Source organism: Passer domesticus, chromosome 8 (assembly GCF_036417665.1).
Source record: "Passer domesticus isolate bPasDom1 chromosome 8, bPasDom1.hap1, whole genome shotgun sequence".
In the NCBI taxonomy this organism is placed as follows: Eukaryota; Metazoa; Chordata; class Aves; order Passeriformes; family Passeridae; genus Passer; species Passer domesticus.
In genome coordinates, this window is record NC_087481.1 from 24,027,887 (window position 1) to 24,053,716 (window position 25,830).

Sequence of the window (25,830 nt, forward strand, 5' to 3'; positions counted from 1 at the left end):
GAGGGGCAGGAGAAAGTGAAGATCCAAGCGCTGGTCAGCCAACCCCTCTCTTGCTCATCATGGACCCTCCCCTTCCTATAAACCTGTTCTCAGGCTAAGAATTCTCAGTAAGAATTCTGAGATACTGTAACTTCATAAAGCTCCCTCAGCAGCCACAGAAACACACCCCTCTTTCTCCAGTCTCCTGCAAGAGAGACCAGTCCCCAGCTTAAGAAGCTCCAGAAGTTTCTCTCAGATGAGCATTTTCAGCTGTTCCCAATGAAAATGCCTTCTCCCTTCCTCCCAAACAGCTCCACCTGAGCAAGGGCTGCAGGGCCAACAAAGAAATTAAGTGACCTTTCTCCCTGCCTCTGAGCCAAAATATAATGCACTGTAACATTCACTAAAGAGTAAACAATTTAATAACAAAAATTATGCTATCGATCACACCATCCCAGAACATCAAAAGTCACATTTTATATCACAGTTCATAGATCAAAAGCACCACAATAACTTATATTTTTCTTCTTTGTAGTTTCAGGAACTTCAGGCTATTTTCTAGGTTGCCATATGTGTGACTTCAGCACAAGCTAACGAGATATTGAGTGAGAAATCATTAGCAGCTGGTCAAGTAAAACCACTCCATCAATCATTTTCATTTCCTTAATGTCAACAATTCTAATTTCAACTCTGGAAAAAAAAAAGTTTTAAACTGTGAAATACATCACATAAAACAGTGACATTTGATAGTATACTTTTAGATTCTCAAGTTTATTGCAAAAAAAAGTCAGTTCAACACATAATGAAGTCATTCTTCCTTTATAACCACCAAATCCAATTGTAGGGAAGAAAACAAAAAAGCTGCTTCATGTAGATCAGGCAAACAAGTTACCACCATTATTTAATGAAAATCCATTATTTTGTACCTAAATAAATCCATTATTTTTGTACCTAAAGCACCAGTAAAAATACTGGAAGAACTGCAAAGCTGTCTTCTATTTACACAGACACATTTTAGGTTGTTCTTGAATTCCAGTTAGTGAAACCAACCCATGACTACATCAGAGGACCTTTCAGGAGACACAGCTTCAGCACCGTGCCTTTCTCAGTTTTCCTGGTGCTGTTTTGTGCAGACAAACAGCTCTGCTACCAGAACTCTCCCTGCTGTTTGGCATAAGCTCCTGAGGAGCTGAGCACTGCAGTCAGTCACACCAAACCCCATCACCACCAAGGCATTTCTGTGCTCAGGACAAGGAACAGCATGGCAGGGTCCTGGGGAGGCACAGGCCCAGCTTCTCCTTTTGGCTGTCTGCAGCAGAGGCTTCCTCCATCTCTCCAGCTGGCTTTGCTGCAGCTTCCTGGTTATTAGAACAGGAAGACCATGGACCACTAATACTGCACTGGGAAGGCCCCGACGAAGGAGGAATGATGAGGAGGACACCATCTTATCAGAAGGCTAATTAATTACTATACTATATACATTACATCTAGACTGAATCTGCCAGGCACTCACTCTGCACACAACTGCACTCATCTCGTGACTTTCCTGTCCAGACAGTCAGGACACACACACTCTCTTGGTCCTGATAGGCCAAGGAAACAAAACATCTTCACTCTGGGTAAACAATCTCCATATTGCATTCTACTTTGGCACAACACAGGCACAGAAAATTATAAGAATTGTGTTTTCCTTCTCTGATGTTCAGAGAATGTGAAACCCAGAAATATTCTTGGGAAGAACTGTGCCTTGCTTTTCTCTCTGAAGAGAAATGTGGCAACAGACCACAGCAACCTTCTGAGAAAGAAAACCCAGGTGGCCAAGTGACTGCAGTGACTGCATCCCCCTCACCTCTATCCTGACATGAGCAAGTCGCTCTTTCTTTGCCTCCCAGTCCCATCTTGCAGCAGCAACCAGGTTTCCATCAGTCCTGGAGAGCCTCCTCTAGAACCCTGGGAAAATTTCCTCCCTTCAAGTTTTAAGCAAGGTGCACTCCCTGGGGACATGCCAGCCTGGGGCAGCCTCCTGCCCCCCAGGTGTCCCCTAGGCAAAATGTGTTGCAGGCAGCTTCCAGCCTGATTTTATTCTGACACCAGGAAATGACTGAGGATTTCTGCCATACAACCAAATCATAGAAAGAGTTGGTTGGTTGGGTTTTTTTTTTTTTGTAGTGCATATCCATTCTCCTCAGAAAAACATGTTAGTATGAGAGAATAGCTCACATATTACATTACACAAATGCAATTTGGTTGCTAAAGTTTTCATCTTGTAGAGCAAAATTCCTATTTTCTATTTCTTGTACTTAAGTTCCAGTTTATGAACAGATTATGGGATACAAAATGGTTAGGTAGATCCTGAAATATTAAATTTAGATAAATCTTTCCAATATAGTTATAAATTTGTCAGGATACAAAAACTCCTGCTGATATGATAAGCTGAATCATTGTTAAATGTACTATTTTCATGCAAATAGCTCATAAGAAAATAAAATCCTAGTATGTCTACAAGTATTAATAGCTTCTTTTATTAACCAGCCTTCCCCAGATGCTTGAACACAAAATTGTAGAAAGGACAGATTATTATCTGTATATGGCCTGGAAATCTAAAAGCCCCACCAAATTTCACCCTAGTTTTGATCACTGCATAGAAAAAGCATTCACTGTTACAAACCTACACTAACCTGCAGGAAAAAAAGCAATTAGTAGTAAGAAAATGCAGTCTGAAGACTGGAAATATTACTTTTATAAAACTGTAAACAAATGATCAGTGGGGCTAAGGGGGAGCTCATGTCACTTTGCATGCTGAGCACTCTGACACAGCCCAGGTGCTCCTGGAGCTCCCAGGCAGGTCTGGGCAGCCCAACCAGTCCCACCTGTGTGCAGGAACAACCCTCCCAAGGGTCCTGTTCCAGTGCTTACTCATCTGCATGGCTGGGTTTTTACTCAATACTGCACAGATTTTGCATTTTGCCAATTACATTTGTCTTTCTCTGAATGGATACAGAGAATAACTTAACAGCATAAACCTTATAAAAGCCTCTTCCATATCTGAAAATATCAGTATGTTCCTCTTCTCCTCCACCTCGTGCTAAGTTACTCAGACTCAGTTAAACCAGCTGCTTCCTACTTTTTCTAAGTTCTAAAATCCTTGCTTCATTTGTCCTTGTTATTCTTAAGCTGTGACGCCTAAAATTTCCTACGGAGCTGAGCCTTACTGACAGTTCATTTCATTTCTGATTTTCATATGGCATTGGGAGCTGCAGAGCAGTACCACTGTTAAGCCACAAACCCTGCATTTTTATCTATATAGTGAACTTCTTCCCAAGAGTAAAGTTTTGCATTTATCATTTCAATCTGCAGATTTTCATTTCCCAAAACAAAAAAAAAAAAACAAAAAAAAGGAAGAAAAAAATAAAAGAGGGGTAATGTTTTTATTGACCTATAAAATCCTTTGAAGTTTCATTTATTACTAATGAAAGTACACCATACACATGGGTCCCAGGCCAGTCCTTGCAGAATCACATTTCATTAAGCTGTCCCAAACTGACCTGCAATGGATTAAATACCAATTCACTAGGAACACTGTTTTTCAGTGACCTGTATTTTCACTCATTATACAACTGTGCTTCTCAAGTTTGCTATGAAAACATCCTCTCAGTGTGCATCACAGTGCGTAACATTACAGCAGTTTACAACATCCCTTTTAATCCCCAGCCAGCTATTCTGTCAAAGAACTACATGTATTTGACAAAACATACTTTCAAAATAGATGCTTGTGGCTACAAGCACCACTTTCATATCCTGAGCAGTTTTAGGAAATGAATATATAAGGATTTCCTGCAGCTTCTTCACAGTTATCCGAGTTAGAGGGACTGACCTATTAATTCCCTAGATAAAGGAATTATCTGTTAAGATAAATTTGACTTTTTTGTTACCTGGAAATACTCATTCCTCACAGATTTTTACAATCAAGGCAAATGCTTCACAAACTCCTTTCTTAAATATTCCTGGACTCTGCCTGGCATATATTCACTTTGCCTTATTGACTGCATCAATTTTTCCCGCTAACTATTCACAAGAAGCCTAAAGCAGGCAGGAAAGACTTCCTCTCCCCATTTAGAAATTTATTTTCTCTCCTGTTATTTCCTTCTAAATTACTTCCAGTGCTCACATTTCCTCCATTTTCTTCATTATTAAATTTGCAGGGAACTTCCTTCTTCTGACTGAGCAAAGAAGCCTTTGGTGCTGATCACCCCGTTGATCAGACCATGCCTTGCTGCATCGTCCTTGCCTCAGAACGTGTGCTTTGGGCAAGGGAGCAAAGAGCCTTTCTGGCCCAGAAACCACCTAAAGAAATCTGTGTGTCTGCAGCAGCCAGGCCCCCCAGGGCCCTCCCGGCAGTCCCAGGAGTCCCACAGCAGCTCTGCTACAGAGCAATCCCAGGACACTGCTCATTTACTCCACCTCATTTACTTCCTCACCAGCAGGGAATATTAGGACAGTGTCATATTCCAGCTGTTTGCCAGCAATGGATGATTCCAGATTTACAGACTGGCCCACAGATCTATATCACAGATATGAACAGACTCGTCACTATAAAAATAAGCTAGAGAGAAAAAAAATAAAATTTCCTTCCTTCCTTAATTAGTGGTCAAAACAAAAATCTAAACCATTCCTCCTGGTCATTTTTTCAGCCTCCTTATTTTACTTAAGTTGTAATAGCTATAGTTGTAATAGATCTGCAATAGTACTTTACCAGATCTGCATCTGAATAAATGCCAAACAAGTAATTTTAATATCTGACTTTTGCCAATCACATTTTATCCAGATATGGAATGAGAAAAAAAAGGCTTACTATTTGCTTATAATTCTATCAGACATTTAAAATGGCCTTGACAGTGCTACAGACTATCTGGAAGACAGAGCAAGAACTGAAGCACAACATCAGAAATCAGGAATATAGCTGGAGATTCTCCAGAGGAATCTTTCTTCTATTAAATTTTGCCAATTTATCAAAAGCAGAATCTTCCATGGAAACGGGGAGAGCACAACAGATCTTCTGACAAAACAGAGGCATATGCCCTGCCAGCTCTGTAAGACAGCCTTGAGACCAAACTCTGAAAGGTTCACATCTGCTGTTCCCAGTCTTTCTGGGAAGAACTTGGAGGTACCAGTCACTGAGCAGTCTTGCACTACAAAAACCCCATTCTTACAGCTAGAGAGGCAGGTGTTCCAAGGATCACAACAAACGAGGAGCCAAACAGCCTGAGGAGCTGGCAGCCTTACCCAGGCTTTGTTCAGATCTTGCATGCTCACTCACATGCAAGAGCACTCTGCTTTCCCCTTGGGATCCAGGATAATTGTTCATCTCAACAATGTGGTCAGCTGCTCCCCAGCTGCTCAGGAGAGGACAGGTAAACACTGCTGCCAGCATCACCTACAACATCCCAGTGCACTGCATTTCAAAGTCCTGCTTCAATGTGCAGCTGCACAGTTGAACACAGGAGGTAGCAGACAGAATTCAAAAGATTATTAGGCCTCTTGTTTGTCAAATCAGAAACAAGTTTTTTCTGATTACCTGAAAGCCAAGCAATAAAACCTCCATTTTCTTGCCAACTGTGGGACACATCCTGAATGCCATTATGACCTTACCTGCTCAGCAAACAGGTACAAGCAGCCACACGGCATTCCCCCTTTCCTTCACCTGCTCATTGTTTGGACTCCTTCAGTTCACACTTTCCACAGGAACTTAGCCAAGTTTTCCCCTATTTCACCTCCTTATTACTGCAAGCAGTAGACTGGAAATAGCACAGTAAAACCACAATGGCTCTGGCTTCTGTGCATCTGCTCTCTCCTGTGTGCACTGTCCATGTGTGCAGGGGCACAGTCAGTAAAGGCATGTTAATAATAGAGTGCTCTTTTGCTATACTAAGCAGAAAAGAAGCACTAACCAAGCTCCCAGGGAAGAGATTTACCTTGGGGTTTTTTTCCCACTAACTGCTGCCAGGATGTATGTAATTATATATTTCTTATTTTCTCTTATTTACATGGAATAAAAAATTATTATTACTCCTCATTTCTCCTGCAAAGAGCGAGATATATTCAAGAAAATGAAAGGAGGGATTCCTTTACCACTTATCTTCTTTTACAGACTGATAATTCCTCCCATACAATATTAGGGTTTAGGAAAAGTTAGAATCATTGCTATTTGAGAGAAAAGATAATCCTAGATTATTCCTAAGTACAGCTCCTAGTCATGTAGCTGACTTATAATTTCTTTCCATCTTTGTATAAATTTCCTTTGTTTTTTTCTCCTGCTAATGAAACAATGGTTAAGGACAATTAGAATAACCCAAGAGAATAAGGATTTTCCAGTAAATATAGCAATTAGAATCATTTATTTAATGTATTCTATTAAGCACTGCAGCTCTCTGATTTAAGACATTTATTTTCTTTGCGTACTCAAAGAGAAAGAAAATGTGCCAACTGGCTACACAGGCTTAGAAAACAACCATGAAAAGCAGTTCTTGAGAAGAGCTGATTTCAAAAGGACTAAAGCACATCTTTTTTATTAATATGATGGGGGGATGGTTCAATTGTTTACTTAGCCAGCCTTCTGATCATACACATTGGCCACAAATGCAATTATACAAAATTATCATAACTTCCTTTTTATTTTAATTAATTACGGAAAGAAGAGTAGCATGTCAGACAGGAACAACAAACAGTAACTGGAAATGAATTCACTAAAAGGAAAGTTAAAATAAGAGGGAAGTGCCAATAAATGCTGTTTGTGACCAAAGACAAAGATGTGGTTTTGGTTTTTAAGTCTTGTTTTGGTTTTCTTTTCAGAAAGAAGATGGAAATGTGGAATTGGGATTTAGATCTTCAAGTTCCTGATCTCCTTTAACTCACTGTTTTAAGATCTGGCTGAACAATTAAGACCAAGAATTACAGTTTTTCTGCAATATGATACAGTACTGATTTCATTAAAAGTGACCACAAGCTATTTCACATAAAACTCCATTGTTCATTCTTCATTAAAAAAAAATCAAGAGAAGCTAGGCAAGAAATTAAGTCCAAAAGGCAGCTGACAACTATGCAGGAATCTCCACTTCTATCAAGGAGAAGTCACGCCTGGTACTATAAATTAAGAAGTGCAGCATCTCATTGGTTGCTGGCATAAACATTCTGAATCCAAGTAACTGCAGGGAAAGCATTTGGTTTCAGCCGTGCAATAGAGCTCAACAGTCATGTGATGAAATTCTTATGGACAGCTTTACATCAATCACTTCCCAAATGACTTCTGCAAGTTTATAGAGAGAAGTCATTGCAACAGAATTGAACACAGTAACTACTCTTCTTTCATCATCTGAAAATTACCAGAGATCACTCAAATGCAAGAAACTTTCTTTTACTACTTTCTGTAATTTCTTGTCCTGGCTTCATCACCTGGATATCTTTCAATCTTCCATTAGTAAATAATGGGATTTACTGTATATTAAAAGGAGCTGGCTGGGTCATCCAGGACATTGCACAAACACTGGAATGTATTCAAATGTTCAGCATCAGACTCCCCAGATTGAAGACAGCAGCAATGTCTGGACATTATCCAGTCCAACCGACTGCTTGCTTAAAGCAGAGTCAACTCCAGACAGGTTGGGTTGGGTTTTCAATGGCCCTACAACACCAACTTTCTATGAAGAGTTCCCTTTATGACTGATCTTTTTAGTTAGAACTGATACATAAACAAGACGTAACTTTCAACCCAGAACAGAATGAAATTTAGAAATATACCTGGACAACAAAAATCAGCTGCATTATACCAGAGGATAAAAACCATGATAAATGCATCTGAATCAGCAGACTTCAGCAGCATTCCCAAAAATGGCACCCTTACATTTCCAAAAATGACCAGTCTAACATCCTCTAAGAAACAGGAAACTGGTTGAGAAAAACCTCATGTAGTAACAACCATTTTCAATGGAAAATTCTTGTAAACTAAACAGCTAGATAGATGCTGAGTTAACACATACTTGCTTATTTTTAATGCTTGTTTATTATCATAATCAAGGATTTATTTCATTTTGGGGAGAGCAAATGCTGCTTTATTGAATGTTTCTTGAAAAAATTTAGTCTTGAGCAACCCAATATATTTTCAGTGCTGCCAGGTATACTGAATACAAATTACTGTCTCCTCCAGTGAATCATCCCCACAGAGCCATGAGCTGCTCCTCACACTATATCACTCCAGTGCAAGCCTCCAGGTCAGAGCTGATCACTCCTGCCACAGCTCAGCTCAGAACCATTCCATGAAAAGCAGGGCTCAAGGAAGAAAAGCTTTCATTATCCTTCTCTAGCTCACGTGCAGACATCCCAGATCACTGCAAGGTCCGTAAGAGCATCTATAATCAGGTACATCTAACTGCAGCTTATTTTTCAGCTGTAAATCTATTTGGGGAATTCACCAGACTACTTCTGTCTTTTAAGTACACTTAAGATCCTCCTCCTTAACAATTCATATCTAATTTCTCCATAAAACAAAATGTTCACTGAAAGTTAACATTTAAAAAATGATTTTCAATTACACATACTGCATACAAAATGGAAGAAAATCCTCTGTAGGAGTGTTCAAAGTCAACTCAATCAACTACTCAGGCAATGTGAACAACAAAATCATGAAAACTACATATTTTCTTGCATAAATGCCAGCATAATATACCATATAGGCACACCAATTTTACTGCAATACATCCTTTTTTGAAAAACATAATACTCAATAAAGTCATAAAAAAAACCAGCCATGAATAAGAAAAGAACTGAGTGACACTTCCCACCCACACATGGAAATTCTTCTAGTTTACATTTTGACATACCTCAAATTCAAACTTCTCTGGAACACTAGTCTTCTTAAGACATTTAAGTATGAAGAGGACAGTAAAGTAAGCACATTCAAATCCACTCTTTTTGTAAAAAGTGACTTTTTATTTGTTCAGAAATAAAAAATGGATTTAAAAACAAGGATTTCAAGAAGTCAGTTATTTCAACCCCTTCCATGAATAACCAGAAGCCATTCTGTTCTTGAAGATTTTAACAAGGAATTTCTTCAAACTCCCTGTTGGCTGAGTCTATCAAGTCTGGGGTCAGTTCTTCAGAGAGCAGCTACACAGAACTTTGCAAATAACATACTTGTGAAAGAAAGTGGAAGTAACCATAAAGGACAAGCCAAACAGTCCCCTATTTTTACCTCCTCAGGTGTCACTGGCAACCCAAGAAAGTGTTAAAAGTCTTCATGGGGAAACCATGAAGTACAAGTAACACCAAGTGGAGATATCAGTATGCCTGAGGCATCTCTACGTCCCTCTACTCTCCAAGAGTTAGAATGGCAGTAAAATATCACAAAAAAACATTATCCATTAAAGTCTTCTCATCCAGACAGTGGGCCAGACCTTAAGCTCTTGTTGAAGATTACTCAATACAGACGTAGAGCAAGGCATTAGCACTCCACAGCAACCAAATTTAAGAGCTGAGATAAAGAGCAAGGCCCAGAACCACACCACCAATAAATAAAAATTCCTGGGTTTCCACCCATTTTCTGGTTTTGAATTGGCAATGCTCAGGTTCCAGCAAGTGACCACTCAGAGTTTGAAATCTAGAGAAACACAACAGCCCAAGTCCCAGCTATCCACTGCGCCCCTTTTCCCACAACTGAACCTTCCCCATGGCTGTGGTAGGCTCTGCACTGCCACCTTTTCCTTAAGGCTCACCCAGTCCAGCTCACACCCTGTCCCAGCTCCCAGCTGCCCCTCTGCTTTCAGGGATCCTGGCTCCTCATCTCACCCTCACTGCCCTTCAGCTGATGTGCTCAGATCCAAATAGGTCTCATTCCCTGAAGTTGTGACACAATCTGGTGGTGAAGGACAAGGCTTGGGAGGAGCCCTGAGGGAAGCCAGTTTCATAAAGCCCCTGGAGTTGCATTCCCAGCAAGGTTCAGGTATGCCCACATGCAATACAGGGCACACCTGATCATTCCTGAGCACTGCCACAGAGCACACAACATTCCTGCTCAGCCTCAGCTGGCCTGCCCTTAGGCTGCATGGATGGCCAGGGCTTAATTAGCAGCAATATAAATATGTACTTCTGTTCACTTCCTGATCTGCCTCAAGGTAAAATGTATCATTATTCTCCTCACATTTTTTAAATGGAACCATGGCTAGTGTGAGAAGAAGGGCTGGTTTGGCTCTGCTCCCTGCCACACACACAGCACAGCTGTGGGACAGCAGGACACAGCATCTGCCACCACCTGTGGCACAAGAGCCACAGGCACATCCAGACTAAATTACCCATGTGTGACCCAAACATCTAGGTAATCATGACATAAAAACCCAGCTAAGAAACAAACATCTTTAGAATACACAAGAAGGAAGTGAAATCAGAAGTGAAAAATCCGAAAAATACACTGACCCACATATATATATACACACACATATGGATCACCAACCTATAGCCATAATAAGCTGAGAAACTATCAACTAAAACTAATGAAGCTCAAATAACACAAAACAACATTCCAACAGTAAGGGGATTTCAGTTCAAAAAAGCAGCTGTCATACCAGTGTATCTGACCTTTCTTTACCAGCCCTAACAACCCAGGAGTGATCTTTACTGAAAGCCAGAGGAGGATGCAGACTACCTGTGCAGGCACACCTCCCTGTTTAATGATGGCAGACACACCAGCACCTGCAACCACTCAGTGCTGCTCACAACAGCCACTTCCACTCAGGCTGGTCACATCCCTTCTGCCCCCCAGGGAAGGGGATGTCCTTAATGTGACGAGTCAAACACAACTCACGGAACATGGAGCTGGTGTTGCTGCACCCCACTGAGTTCAGTAACTTTTCATTGTAAAGGATGAGGAGATAAAAGCTTGTCACCAGGAAAAAGCAAGTGCTTATTACTAGAACGATATGATTGTTCCAGTGGATACATTATTCCATGATTGTCCACATGACAGTATGATTGTGTCATTAGTAAAATATCCAAACTCTCAGTAGTAATTCCTGTTACTGGATGTCCTAAAATACAAATATATCCCCGAACAACCTATGTCTGTGAGTAAAATTCAGAAAGGTTAACAACAGTACACAAGTAAGAACTTTTGGAACTTTGAAGAACTTTTGGAACAATTCAGAAAAAAACCTGCTGCCTTTCAGAAGAATTGTAAATGTATTTGCAATTTACTGTGTGTCTGAATTATTTTGTGAATAGAAAAACTTTTAGGTTCCTGTGGAGAGCATTTAGCTTCACTTTCCATTGTACCATTCACTGTGATAAAACCTCTGTGAAAAACAGACACTCACATAAAAGCAACTATCTTCTGAAAATGTTTCTCTGAGCTTGCATTAAAAACTCTTTAAAGAAAAGATTTTTAAAAATGTATCTCACTGACACCAAGAAGCTGTTAATCTTCTATGTCCTTGAGGCTTATTAGACACTTTAAATAATTGAGGAAAATAAAAGAAACCAATTTAGGGACCACAAAAGCTATATTCCTTATACTCTTTCAAATGTTAGTGCTAATAAATCCTAAGTTCCTGTACAGTTTGTCAGGAAAATTAATCCACAAACACCAGAGGTTTATGTCCAAAAAGGAGACAGAGGAGTCCTGTAACTTTATTGCAATACAGGGAGAGGCCATGGGGCATTTCCCCTGGTGTCTCTCTAAATTTTGGAGGACACAGCCTCCTTTTTATCCTCGTTTCCTGGCTGCATGTCTGTCTCTCTTCCCCATTGCCTGAGGTACTTCAGAGGACTTCCCAAAATGTACCAAAAATACCTGAGACCCCTTTCTAATGTATAACCCCCCCTTTTTGTTTTCCTTGTGTCAATCAGTGGAATTCCTATGGAATTTATGGTCCTTCCCATTGTTTCTTTCATCTCTCAGTATCCAATTTTATTTATCAGCAGACCTACAGCTTGTCTGTGAAGACAAGTCTCTCTCATTCCATTCATCCATCAGTGGAATCCTTCCCACTGTTTATTTTATCTCTCACTGCTAATTTTATCTACCAGCAGACCCGCAGCTTGTTTGTAAAGACAAGTCTCTCATTCAAGTTCAAGCACTGAGGCCCAGCTTCAAAAGAACAGACAGTGCAGAACCCACACAGAATTGAGGCGCCCAAGTCCTTGGCAATAGCCCTGTTTAAGCTCAACATTAACTGGGCAGGGCACATCCCCAATCAACACCAGAGCCAAGGAGAGGCTGGATGCCACCAGCACAGCTTCCTGGCAAAGCAGCTGCCAGAGGAGGATCTGTGGAGGGGGCACTTACTGGGTGTCCCTGAGGCAATGCAGCTCCCACCAGCAACACTCAGACTGGAAGAAACCTTAAGGCAAGTGATCAAGCCAATGTGCCAGCAAGAAACAGAAGAGCCATCTGCAGGAAAACAAACCTTTTGGAGCAGCTGACCAGCACAGCTTGTGAGAGGGAGTGCAGAGGGCTGAAATGGCAGCAGGGAGGCCGAGCCTGGGAGCCACACACCAGGAGCACAAAGCCAGAGCAAAGCATGTCTTGTGTGGATTGTGGGCAAGGAAAAGTTTCCACTCTCACGTACAAGCTGTGGCATAGAGGCTCTGGAGCTCACTCAGCACAGGAGGGCATACACACAAACACCCATGAAGTATTCCACAGACAGAGCACTTGCCTGTGGAGTACAACAGTGCTACCAAGGAGAGGAAAAGTAAATTGTGCTTAAATTGTGCTATGATAACAAATGGCTGTCATCATCTTTACAGCTCATTCAATTCCCAGGCCTGACTTATTGAAACTACTAGCAGAAGAGCCAAAAAGACACTGATAAATCAGCACTGTTTCCTGGATCTATCATCTCTTCTTCAGCGAGTTAAAGCTGTGAAATAAAGTAACTGACATCTGGTAATCCTCTCATTGAAAAACTTATTTAACACAGTCTCAGTAATAGCCATAAACTGTTCTCAGTGAGAGTGTTTCCATTCATATAAGAAGAGCTCTGAAAGAAACTAAAAACTTGTCATTCCCTCCTGTTAGGTAACCTCATGCCTTTAAATCTTTTGTAATTTTTTTTCTGCTTCCTAGTCTTTGCCACCTTGTGCATTCACTGTGTTCTGCAACAAATTATATGACACTTTCCCTTACTATCATATTTCAATAGCTGCTTTCTGACTTTCTCAAGTCAGTGTGGTGGGTTATGTATTATTCTTTTTCACCTATTGTACATTATATACCCCTAAAACCATTATTATTTCTGAGGTAGAAAAGATCACCACAATTTTCTTTCAAAAGTCTAATAATTTAAGACCATTTGACTTAAAATCTTGTAGTTTCACACCAGAGATTCATCGGAAGGCGTTCTTGGGACAAACCCACAGAAATCTTTTGGACTAATACAGAATGCTGTTCACCACATCTGCATTCTGCCACATGCTCTGAATAGCATCATAGAGTCATTTATGATGGAAAAGCCCGTCAAGATCATTAAGTCCAGCCATTAAAGGTGGATGCTTTCCTGTATAAAACTTTCAGCCACTTAACAGCAAACCCTGACCCACCCAAAAACAGATATTGCAAGAGAAATTACTCAGTACTAAAGATTTACATTCCAAGCTAACCAGAGCTGAAGAAATCTCACTATCTAACCCATGTATACAACATTTCCAGAGAGGTTCAGTAATTAAGGCTGCATTCAACAGCATTTTGAGTAAAACTTTCATAGCACCTTTCTTTGGTGCAAGGCCTGAGACACGACTTTAATAAGGCATCTGTAAACTTCTAACAAACAAAGAGAAATATCAAAAAGTACAATATCTGTGAGATGAAAAAAATCTGACATGCATAATTATTCAGTCCCTACACTACATTATCCCAAGGACAATAAAATAAGACAAAGTAAACAGTCTCATAGAACAGCTTTAGATTGTGTTAACTGTTATGACTTAAAGAACAGAAAGGAATTTCAGCCTCCCAAAAAGGGAACAAATATCTGTATCACACAATTGTTCCCTCAATATGCTCAATGAATCATTCTGAGGTATCTTTAGAAAAGAACATTTTGACTGCAGATAATGTTTACAGAAAAGCATGAGATTAACATTGTGTACCCATATTAACACTATTGAGTCTCCACTGTTTCAACATTTACCTGCCAGATGTAACAAGTGTCAAATCCATTCTTCAAATCTAAAAGAAAAATCACTTTTAAAATGCAAACTACGTTCCTTTTCTAATTCACAGCTACAAGCATGTCAGACAACCAGATTTCTGGATTTACCCAACACTCCTGTCTTCTCAATATAGCAATTTAGTCATTCTAACACTTGTAAATTGGTGCTCTTCTCCTCTTCTGGTGTTAACACCGTACTTGAAAACAACACTAACAGACTGCTTACCTTTTAAGAAATTATTATTTAAATTGTTGCATTCTTCAGGAGCAGAGATTACATTTTCAAACACTAGTCTAGGAAGTGGTATTACAAAGAAATTTTTGTTTCTGGCATATGAAAGATTGTCTCTTCTGAATCAGTGACAGTTCACAATAAGCATAAAATAACCTAAACACACGTATTTTCTGTGGTATGGCATTTTCCACAGACTTTATATACATTATTTAGTTGTCCCTTAGATTTCTGGAGAAAAATGTCTCTTTCAACCTTTTAAAGACCATTTTGTGAAATGCAGGTTAAACCACACTTTAATGCCTAGTTAAACACTAAGCTCCCAGAGCAGGAGGTGCTGAGGCAGGCCTGAGCTGGGCCCTGTGTTACTCAGGGGCCCCGCATTACTCAGTTGCCTTGTGTTTGTTACTCACTTGTCCCGCATTTCTTACCCACCTGCTCTGTGTTTGTTACTCAGTTCCCCTGCATTTGTTACTCACTTGCCCCACATTTCTTACTCAGTTGCCCTGCATTATGCAGTTGCCCTGCATTTGTTACTCAGTGCCCCGTGTCTGTTACTCAGTTCTCCTGTGTTCATTACTCAATTCCCCTTGTTTGTTACTCTGTGCACCATGTGTGTTACTCAGTGCCTCTGGGTTGTTACTCAGTTCCCCCATGTGTGTTACTCAGTGCCCCGTGTCTGTTACTCAGTGCCCCATGTCTGTTACTCAGTTCTCCTGTGTTCATTACTCAGTTCCCCTCATTCGTTACTCTGTGCACTGTGTCTGTTACTCAGGGCCTCTGGGTCATTACTCAGTTCCCCCATGTGTGTTACTCAGTGTCCCGTGTCTGTTACTCAATTCCCCATGTCTGTTACTCAATTCCCCGTGTTTGTCACTCCGTGCCCTGTGTCTGTTACTCAGTGCCCCATGTTTGTTACTCAGTTCCCTTGCATTCTTTACTCAGTGCCCTGTGTCTATTACTCAGTTCCCCCACGTTTGTCACTCCATGTCTGTCACTCAGTGCCCCTCACTCAGTGCCCCCATGTCTGTCACTCAGTGCTCCGTGTCTGTTACTCAGTGCCCCATGTTCGTCACTCAGTGCCCATCATTCAGTGCCCCCGTGTCTGTCACTCAGTGCCCATCACTCACTGCCCCCGTGTCTGTCACTCAGTGCCCCTCACTCAGTGCCCCCGTGTCTGTCACTCAGTGCCCATCACTCAGTGCCCCTGTGTCTGTCACTCAGTGCCCCCAGGTCTGCCACTCAGTTGTCCCGTGTTCATGACTCGGTTCCCCCACGTTCGTCACTCAGTGTCCCTGTGTGTCACTCACGGAGCGCAGGTACTCGGCCAGCAGCTCCTGCAGGGCCTGGCGGATGGCGCTGCACTCGGCGATGATGCGCTCGCGGTGCGAGTCCCGCGTGCACGAGGAGTCGGCCAGCAGCGCGGCCCCGCTGATGATCGCCTCCAGCCGCTGCTCCAGGGACGGCCTCACCTTCTCTTCGCTCACTACCAGAGGATCCAGGGCTATTAAATTCTGGAGAAAACGAGGAGCACAGGTAAGAAAAGTCAGTTCAATGAAGCTGCTGCTTTATTTTTTACTGCAGTGAAATTATGCTCCCCAGATGTGCTGCTAGCCCTTTCCACTGGAAGCACCCAAAATACTTTTGACCGCGGCAGATTCCCTTTTCCCAAATGGGGCTACACACGGAGGTCATTTGCAGACAAAGCCAGGTTCTCTCTGCCATTCAGTCTCAGACCGAGCTTAAGCTTTGTTTCAAAGAGGGGTTCAATGTCTATAAACTTTTGTCGTTTAGAGAACAGGAGAATCTCTGGATTTAACTCAGAGCCGGCAGTGCTAGCTTACAGCTGAGAAAGTTGAGCCAGATTACATGAGGAGTCTAATTCTGATGATTTTTAGTTTAATCAATCCCACACTGTGGCAGAAAGTCACTGTTGCCACTTTTAACAGGTTTAATACAGGCAAAGATAAAAACTGCAGCTTTTGTTTAACTACTATTTTTCCAAAGGACATAGATATAAGTGCCCTTTTGCTTTTCAGTAGATAGGGTAAAAAAAAGCAGACAACTCTTTGGCTTGATAAAATTAACTACATTTGTGTCCCAAGCAAATATTCTAAGGAGAGAGAAAAGGAGACTATGAGATTTTCATAAAATGTGAAAGTAAGTATATTTGAGCTTCATCATTTGAAGAAATTTAAACCAGTAATTGTTAATATAACTGGACATCTGAAACTGTGCCATTATGGTCCTAATCTCCAAACCTAGACTCCACATACACTCATTCACCTCTTACATCACATCCATAGGTGGTTTCAAGCTTTCAGAAGAAATACTAAACAAGAAAACTGTGCCAGATACCCTGATGTGCAATTTAGGTAAATCAGAACTTATCTGTGCTTATCCAGTATGTGCCAGACTAATTGTAAACTGGAGGACTTGAATTACTTTTTTCAGTTTAGATTTTACAAGACAATTTCAGGGACTATCTAGCTTAAGCTAGAAATGAAAGTAAGTGTTATATTAGAACACCATAAGATAAAAGCTTAAACAATGAGGCAAGGAGACTTGAGTCACAAGCTTGTGTTAGAGATTTGAAACTCTGCCTCCCTCATTCCCACTAGAGCCCTTAATACCAAGGTGTTCTGGGGTCCCTCACCTCTGCTAAGCTGTGCCACATGGCCACTCTTCACTGCAGCACCAGCTTCCCTTCAAGCTCCTGTATCGCAAGCAGCCCCTCAATGCCAAGCTGTACAGTGCCCATCGTAATGCAAAACACACCTGGCAGGTAGAACTGAAGTGCTGCTGCAGAAAAAACAGCTTCACTGGCTGGGGAAGACTAAGACACACCTGGTGGCCACAGCCAATTATAGAATCAGCTGGAAAAACGCCTGCCTTCAAATCTTAGCTGACCCAAAACAGAAATGTCCTCCTTTGGGAGACAGTTTGGAGAAAGTTCACACTAAGATGGACAAATAGCACTGGCCAAAAAGCTACTATGGTTCATCTCTGAATAAAAAAATCTAGGCAGTAACAGCCAGGAAAATATGAGTTCAGACTTTGCCTACAGATAAAATGCTTCAAATAATTTCATTACTTATTCATAATCAGTACATCTATGCAGGAAAGACTCAATGAGAAGACACCAGACACACAAGAAGCAGTCTATGGTGGGTTTGATTCAACAGTGGTCAGCTACCCTGAAGCAGCTCAAAGACTCAAGCATAAAGGAGCATTTAAGAGGAGTGATTAGATCCCTGTTTTCTCCCTCACTGGTCTGCTCCAGGAAAAAAAGAGGGCCCAGGGTATGCAGAAACTTGGTTGTATTTGGTGAAGTTCTGGAGTGACTTACAGCCTTTTGGCATCCCACTGTAACTGCCCAGCTGGATGGCCACGGTCACTCAAGGACCACATGGCAGCTGAGAACACTGACAGAGACTGAGGCATGCAGGACCTGGACCATTTTGTAAGAAATCTCTTTGCATTCACAAAATGAAAGACCAGGGAAAGGCATTAGATAACCTGCACCCAACATGCTCTTTTCACAGATCTTAATATGCAATTAAATTTTAAAGTTACAATTTTGTGTTTATTTACAAATGACACAGTAGTTATAGGGAGCCCATAAGAAAAATTGTTGAGAATCTACTGATTTAAGAGTTAGCTGCTCTAATTTTACTGGTGGTTTCCTCACCTATAAATCTTTAATAACTTTCACAGTGCCAGCACTGGCAAAGGAAGAATGATATTGCAAAACATCTAGATACTAGATTGTTGGGTAAGCTCCGAGATACATTTCCACACTATAAACATTTAATGAGATTTGTTCCCACCAGACTATTTACTGCATCAATCTATTTCATGGCACTGTATTTGCAACAAGAAGATAGAGCAAAGGTTATTTCAGGTCCTTAGCCAATAGAACTTTCTATAAAGCGAGAAAAGTGTAACCATCTAACTCATAAAATCATTTCAGAAGTTAAATGCTCTATAAATTGTGCTTTATCTAACTCACACAGCTTCAATTCCCATTTGTGCTACCTAGGTAAAAATATATTTACAACTTGATAAATGGCTTTTTACAACCATCAGATCTCTATGTTCTTACATTTCCAAGTAAAAACAGATTCAATTAAAAACACTTTTTTCCCCATTTTGCGATAATCAAAAATTTCAAAGTTTAGAATAATAATAAATGTTACGGCATTTTTAAATAGTACTGCTTACACAGAGTCAAGATTAATTAATCTGTAGTAATAAAATGCACTCCTTTTGACATTTCTTTTTTTTTTAAAATGTTTAAGCAATCCATGTAAATCCAGGGTCTCATATAAGGAATCTCATTTGTCATTCACAGCTACACTGTAACAAGTTATGTATTAGTGTTACATGCTTCTTTTTACTTCCATTTATTAGGAAAATAGATTAGGAACTGTAATTTTAAAACCCATTGTGAGATTGCTCTTAACATGCAATTGTAGCCTGTTCCTCTGTGGGGAAAAGCCTGTCTGATTTGACTTTAAGCATGCCAGAGAGGCCTTCTTTGATCAATAAACTGTCACTACAAAATTTGTGCCATATTTCAATGTATTTCTTTGATAATCTTTTCTTTGTAATCTTCCTTTGAAAATTTTTGATAAAAAATCTACTACCATCAGTCCTAACATCAGTTATCCTGAAAAAGTATCACAGTCTTAGCACTGGGATGCTGAGATCTGCTAAGTCCAAGAATCCACACTCAAAACCACCCATATTTGCAAATGTGTTTAGAAACATACATTTCTTGTGTTGATCTGGGCCTACATCTGTTACACCCCATGAAAATCATGGTCTGTAGCCTCACCTCCAGGAGATCTTTTACAATTTATGGCAGGACAATGGAAAATTACACTGGTGAGAGCCAGAGCAGCCATGAGAAAAAGGAAAAACTCCATAGAAAAGCTTCAGATTAGGTCAGGAATAGAGAAAATGCTGCCTTCCCCCAGGTATTTGCTTCAATAATGGAAGCAGAAATGCAGAGGTGGTGAAAGCATATTAGCTATGTCACTTTATTTAATGATAAGCAGCAAATACAATGAGGTTTCTAAATTGCTTGATTATACAAATTACAGAATGATCCCACTGACACATTCTGGAGACAAGGACTCCAGCTTGCATGGTAGCAGCTCAAATGCAGCCAAGGCAGCATTGGGCATTGTCAGCTGAGAATCAATTCTGGCCAAACTGAACTCCTGGGTTCTGCCCACTTCCTGCAGGATATGTCTGTCTCCAGCAGCAGTGACACAACTGGAGCTAACTCTGCCCTCTGTTCAAAGGCAGCCAAACACTGAACACACATGAGGCCTTAATCCCAAACTCCTCTGAAGAAAATGAAATCATTTCAATGAGCCATCTCAATGAAATCATTTCAAGTGATACTATTTAGAGTAGGACTAAACAGAGCAGCAATCTTTAATGCCTTTAGGCTCATCATTTATGATACCAATAGTTATTAAAAAATTAAGAAACTTTTTTCCAAAAATATTGTAATCTCACATGTTTACATACCTCAAGCTCATCAAGTGCACTTCCAAGAGTAGCTGTGCGAGATGCAGGTTGCTCCACTTTATTTCCAACTCCTTGGGAAGCATTAGAAATTACATTGAGAGCATTCTGTATTTCATTGCAAATTGAATCCTTGCTGGCTGTAAGGGATGCAACATCTGAATGTTCCAAACAAGCTGAACATATTGAATGTAGGAAAGCAGAATTTTCCTTCAGGGATACACGTGCTGCAGCAATTTCATCTCGCTGATTGCTAGATTTCAAATCCTGCCAGCAAAAGAACATGCTGTTTATTTCCAAAAGCACTCCAAAACTGACATGTATAAACATCTTTTCATTTCCATCTCTACTCTGCTTAAGGAAACATCAAGTTAAATTCATCAAAGTTTGTGAAAACGGACTGTAACAATAGTTACAATTGAACCATCATTACCTCATGAGAAATGAACAAAGTATGTGTAAAACAACCACCATTTTTAGTGTGTCTTACAACCAGCACCACAAACTGTGTTTTCTTTATTTTTAAGCAGTTTTCCTCTGAGAAAACTGCCCTGGAAATTAGCTGTCATTCCTCCTAGGCATGTCTTTCCTCAGTGGCAATAGAGAAGGACAGAGGTGCACACAGAGTTAAGGCATTCTGTAATTGCTGCATCTGAACAAATTTCCCATGTTTGTTTCCCTGCCCCAGCAACCTCTGTCTTGAGCACACTGCAGAAAGGAACAGCAGGTCAGGGATACCAATCCTGCACTCCTGAGAAAGGGGAAGCATGGAAGGTGTGGAAATAAATTTGAGAGAAGCCACCTTGAGGTGCGTGAGGGCCCTGCTTCCCCTCTGTCCCTGCTGTCCACGCTCTTAAAGCACTCAGGGATCTTACCACACCCATCTCGTTCCTCCCTTCTCCACCAGACCTCCTTGAAACCCTACAGCCTCCCACCAACAGAAACAAGGGACACCCAGCTTGCAGAACTCCCCAGTCCAATTTAACTGGTTCCAGGAATCAATCATGGGCACTGTTATTTGGACAGCTGAAAGTTACGGACTTTGGAACAAGCACAGAGTCAACATCAGGCTGCACGGAGCCTCCTGCTTCATCCTGTTTTATTACAGACATTTTCATTTTCCCCTGCTTCTTCTGCATCGTGTCCCTTTGAAAAGAAAGCTAACAGATATTTGTGAAATGGCTTGGGTGAAGGAGACAGTTAAATTCAGGGGAAAAATAAAAAAGGGAAAACAGCACATATGAGCCTGTGGCACCAGATTCAAATGATGAGAAGAGGCACAATGAAGAATGAGCAAGTAAATGCATACAAAACTTCTCACAGCCTGCCCACAGGCAATCTAAAGTCTAATTACTTTCCTTTGCATTGCATCAGGCTCTATATGCATTATTTACAAAAGCATCACAGTACCCACTTCTCACTGCATGAAGTTTTTAAGTTTATGGCTGAAGAGCATTTGATATTAAATGAACCCGTCTTGTATTTTTAAAATCTCATTTACTCCAGGATATGCAATGGACATAGGATTGCATCTTACTTCCTCAGGCTAACTTAGAAATCTTGGGAATATAGTAACAGAAAAAAAAAACCCAAAAGCAAACAAAATATAAAAGAGATGTAGTCTTAAGCAGAAACAAACAGTTTAACCAACTGATCACCTGAATCAGAAAACGGTGTTTTCCTTAGTGTATTAACACATAACGTATTTTTCAATTTTTAATAAGCAAATACATAAATGAATCACCACTGTGCAAGAATGATTTTATTGCCCAGTGTGTTCAAATCCAAATGCTACTGCATCTCCAACCTCAGCAAAGCAGCTGCAATTTGTCCAGTGCACTGGACTTGCTCAGAAAAGAAATGTTATTTAAACACTGACTCTGGTTCTAATTAGTGAATCTATCTTTCCTGCAATTATTACAAGACAGGAGACTGCTCTCTTTTCTCCTGTGCTACAAGGAAGCCACAGACATACAATGGAAAGTCAATACAACACTTCAGCCTGACTGGCTTCTATTATTAATCATTTCTTACTTTGCCACATCATATGCAAACAATCAAACCCAAAAGCTTTTAAAAATTACTTTTCCCCATCTAAAACAGTCCTGTCTAACCAGGATTGAGATATTCGTAAGTAAACCAAAACTGGTAAGCCAGTAGCACAAAGCCAGTAACAGCAGTCAGTAACAATGTCTGGAAAGGTTCCATAAATTAATGCTTTTGTTTTACACAATACTGTAGAGAGATTCAGAGTCATGGCATTGATAAATTCTCCTACAAAGAGCCCCAGTTTTTTCAGTAACACGTTAAATTTTTTTTAAATGCTCAGACCCATGAAATTCATCACTACTTTGTTGTTTAGCTGCAAGCTTGGAGAGCCCCCAAAGAAGCTATAGAACCATTATTCCTTTCCACATTGAGGAAACAATTATTCCTTGAGATTTTTCATGTGAAAAAGAAGATACATCTGATAATCTCAGTCTGATCTTTTCATAAATGGACCAAAACAATCCCCCAAGACTGAGTGAATTTGCTATCAAAGCTCAGCATATGTGGATTATCAGAATAATGAACTAGTTCTTTGAAGGAGGAAGTTAGTCTCTACAAATATCTGCAGTTCACCCAGATACTTTACTACACTTCAGGCTATTTTATTTTTTCTTCATGGTTTAGCACTTTCTTCTTGTTCCAACTTCTTTTTAGACTAGTGGACTATGTCTATACTATACAGACATAAAGTATATGTTTTTCCACACTAAATCAGTTATGTCATGTGAGACCAGCTGAGATTAAAGATGATAATCCCATTTCCAACCACTGCCAATCCAAGAGGCCCACTACAGTAACATTTCCCCAGGCTGCTGTCCCAGTCCTTCCAGGACATACTTCTGTGTCTTCCTTGTATCTGGTTCTCCATGACAAGAATGGAAAATGAATGGATAATCAGAGATTCCCAGCTGTGGACTGTTCCAGCTAAACCCAGTGAATGGACAAGAAGACTTTTAAGAACTTGAAAACTACCTTCATTGTTAAGCTTTGACTGCACTACTTCAATATGGAGAAAAATAGGATAAAAAAAAATCTTTTCTTTATCCCAAATAATACATCAAAGGTTTGACAGCTCAATACACGAGGAAGGCAGCTCCTGCTCACTGAGCATTCCCATGAGCACAGCTCAGAGGGGCTGGGATCACTGTGGGTGCAAATCACACTGCTGTATTCTGCACCAGCTGCAGCCTCACCCTGCACTGCAGCACCCAGCCTGCTCTCTGCAGAGACAGATGCTACTGAGTCGAGTTCTGTATCCAGGAGAAACACAGCCATACAAACTCCACAATTTCACACTACTATAGAAATAGGGGACAAAAGCATTCATTTTTTTATCACAGCTTAAGCCTGGGCTTCAGCATTCAGCTTTCAGTCAGAAGTGACTGCCAAATCGTGCATAGCTGCTGATTCAAAGACCATAATAAAGCTCAAACTCTTCCAAGTGCATTCATGCACTGTTCATCCGGGCAAGGCTCCAGATGATAAATTTCCTAAGTATTGTATCGTCCTTTCCAGTGGAAGAAAGTATCTCACCAACAAAAGCAAGTGAAAAATACCTGGGGGTGGCACTGACAGTAGATCTCCCTCAGCTGTGTCAGTTCTGCCAGGGAACGCGTGCTTACACACGTGTTAGAGCTGACACCCCTCAGGCTCTGCCTGCCTCTCCTGGAGCTGCACCACACCCAGCCCGGGCCCTGCAGCCCCACATCCACACGGCCTGGCACCTCCAGGCCCTCTCCAAGCTGTGCCACAGGGGTGCCAGGCTCCTGGCACCTCCAGTCCCTCTCCAAGGCACCCCACAGGGGTGCCACGCTCCAGTTCAGCCACAGGTGCCCCTGCCAGTCTGGCCTCCTGAGCCAGCCCCGTCACCAGGGCACTTCTGAGACACCGCGGGGCTCTCACCTGACCCACACACTGACCTCACGGCCTGTCCTGGGGGCTGCCCCATCACCCCAAACCTCCCTGAGGACCTGGCTGTGGCTGAGCCTGGCTACCCTGGCTGGCACGCGTGGCTCCTGCCCAGGTCCAGCTGCTGAAGCCCTGCCTCAGGCAGCAGCCAGCCCTGGCTGCAAAAAGGATCCACAGGACCTTCTTCACATAAGCATTCACCATCAGCAGGGATCACCTGGTATCAGCTCCATCATAAGCCTGACCCTGCCTGCTCTACAAAATACTCAATTTGCCAAGTTGCAAACAGCATGACCTGGTGGCTCCTTTCTTCCACATAAGGCTGATGACATCTGAACTGATGACTGTAACCACACAAAAAGGAGACACAAATAAACATTGGGAAAAACACCTGGCAGGGTAAAGGCTTTGCTAGCACAAATAAACATTGGGAAAAACACCTGGCAGGGTAAAGGCTTTGCTAGCACAAATAAAACTCCACAAGATGATAGAAGTGTGCTGCACTGACCAAAGGTTCCCTTATGTGCATTCACAGCAAGTTAAACACTCCTCAGCCTATCCTTACCAAGCATGATCAGAGTAGGTGCTTGACTATGAGGAGCTCCAAGCTAACTTTTTAATACAAAAGTCTTACCTGGTCTCTAAACTCTTTTTTTCTGACCTGAGAGATCATCAGCAGTTCTAAGTGCCTCATGGTATCACTGTACCACAGCACATATAGGGCACAGAAACACCACATTCACACACAAGATACAGACTCTGTATGGCCAGAACTGTAGGCAGTTTGCATCACATGCATGAATGCACAAAACCTCAAGTGTTACAGTACAAATGCATATCAATGTTACCATAAGCCTAAGCCTTCAGTAATACCCTCTGTCTCTAAGGCAACTCAGCAGCCTTTATGAAACCTTAAGTGAGAGCAGGCAGGGAAGGGACTCACAGGACTGAGGTTCCCAGCAGAACTTGCTCTCTGTATCAATACCTATTTACTATTCATCAAACAGGAGTGATATACAACACCACAGAGCAGCAAAGCTACCTCATACAAAGCCATGACTGGATAACACCCCTGCTCTTCCAGGAATTTGTTGCTCAGACAGGGAAGGATACAGTTTCTTTTGAAGATTTGGTTGCATCAGATTGCAAGTACTGCACAATATTCCGTCTCCCCCATGCTCCAGCACCTTCCACCCCATTTACTGCTGATGGAGCAATCCTTGCTGTCACTTCTCTATCTGCTATTTCAGCACCTGGTCCTGCACTTCAATACCCTGCTGTTACCCTGCAGTCTCCTAGATGAAGTAGCTGATTCGGGAAGGTAGCAAAGCAACTTTTTCCCTGTAAGTATTATTATATAGCTCACAAAGGTTTTCACCTAGTACAGCTACAGTTACATTTGTCACCAGTGAGCTTGCCTAGACCTAGAGCGGGAAGCATTCATCAAGGAGAGGGCTAGGAAGGTAAGAACTTCCAGAAGGTCTTATCACATGTGGAAGCTTTAACTAAGTTGTTAAAGCTTTCAGGAAATGTTCTGGCCTCAACTTTTTTCAATGGAAGATGACCCACTGAAAAATGCAGCAGAATGGCCTTCATCCACAACTATTTTTTTCCCATGGTTTCACTAAACTGTCACTATATGTGACTATTTTACTTTCTTATTTTCTGAGGTTTTAAAATTAGAAGAGATTTGGGGATGTTTATTGGATTTAAAACTTGTTTCATTCTCTGCCTTAGTGGTAGTAGGCTACTTACAAACAGACTAAGTAAATTATTACTGCTGGCAGATCACTTCATATAGGGTCCACAACCAATTTCACTGATACAATTTAACAGACAACAAACAACTCTTTCACAGTTAGCCTGTTTGAGTCATCTTTATGTAAGTGACCATGCCAGAACATATCACATCTGCTAAAAGAGTTC

At 41.2% G+C, this 25,830-nt stretch overlaps 1 protein-coding gene across 5 annotated transcripts in view; it reads right to left on the reverse strand.

Annotated features, from left to right (window-relative positions):
* Window positions 1-25,830, reverse strand: part of CTNNA3 (catenin alpha 3) — a 427,418-nt gene that overhangs the window by 326,783 nt on the left and 74,805 nt on the right. For all 5 annotated transcript variants that reach the window (XM_064429667.1, XM_064429665.1, XM_064429666.1 and 2 more), the window contains exons 6-7: window positions 19,951-20,214; window positions 15,717-15,920 (exon numbers count right to left, since the gene is read on the reverse strand). In XM_064429667.1, the coding sequence (XP_064285737.1) occupies window positions 15,717-15,920; window positions 19,951-20,214 (468 nt within the window). The remainder of the gene's footprint in view (window positions 1-15,716; window positions 15,921-19,950; window positions 20,215-25,830) is intronic.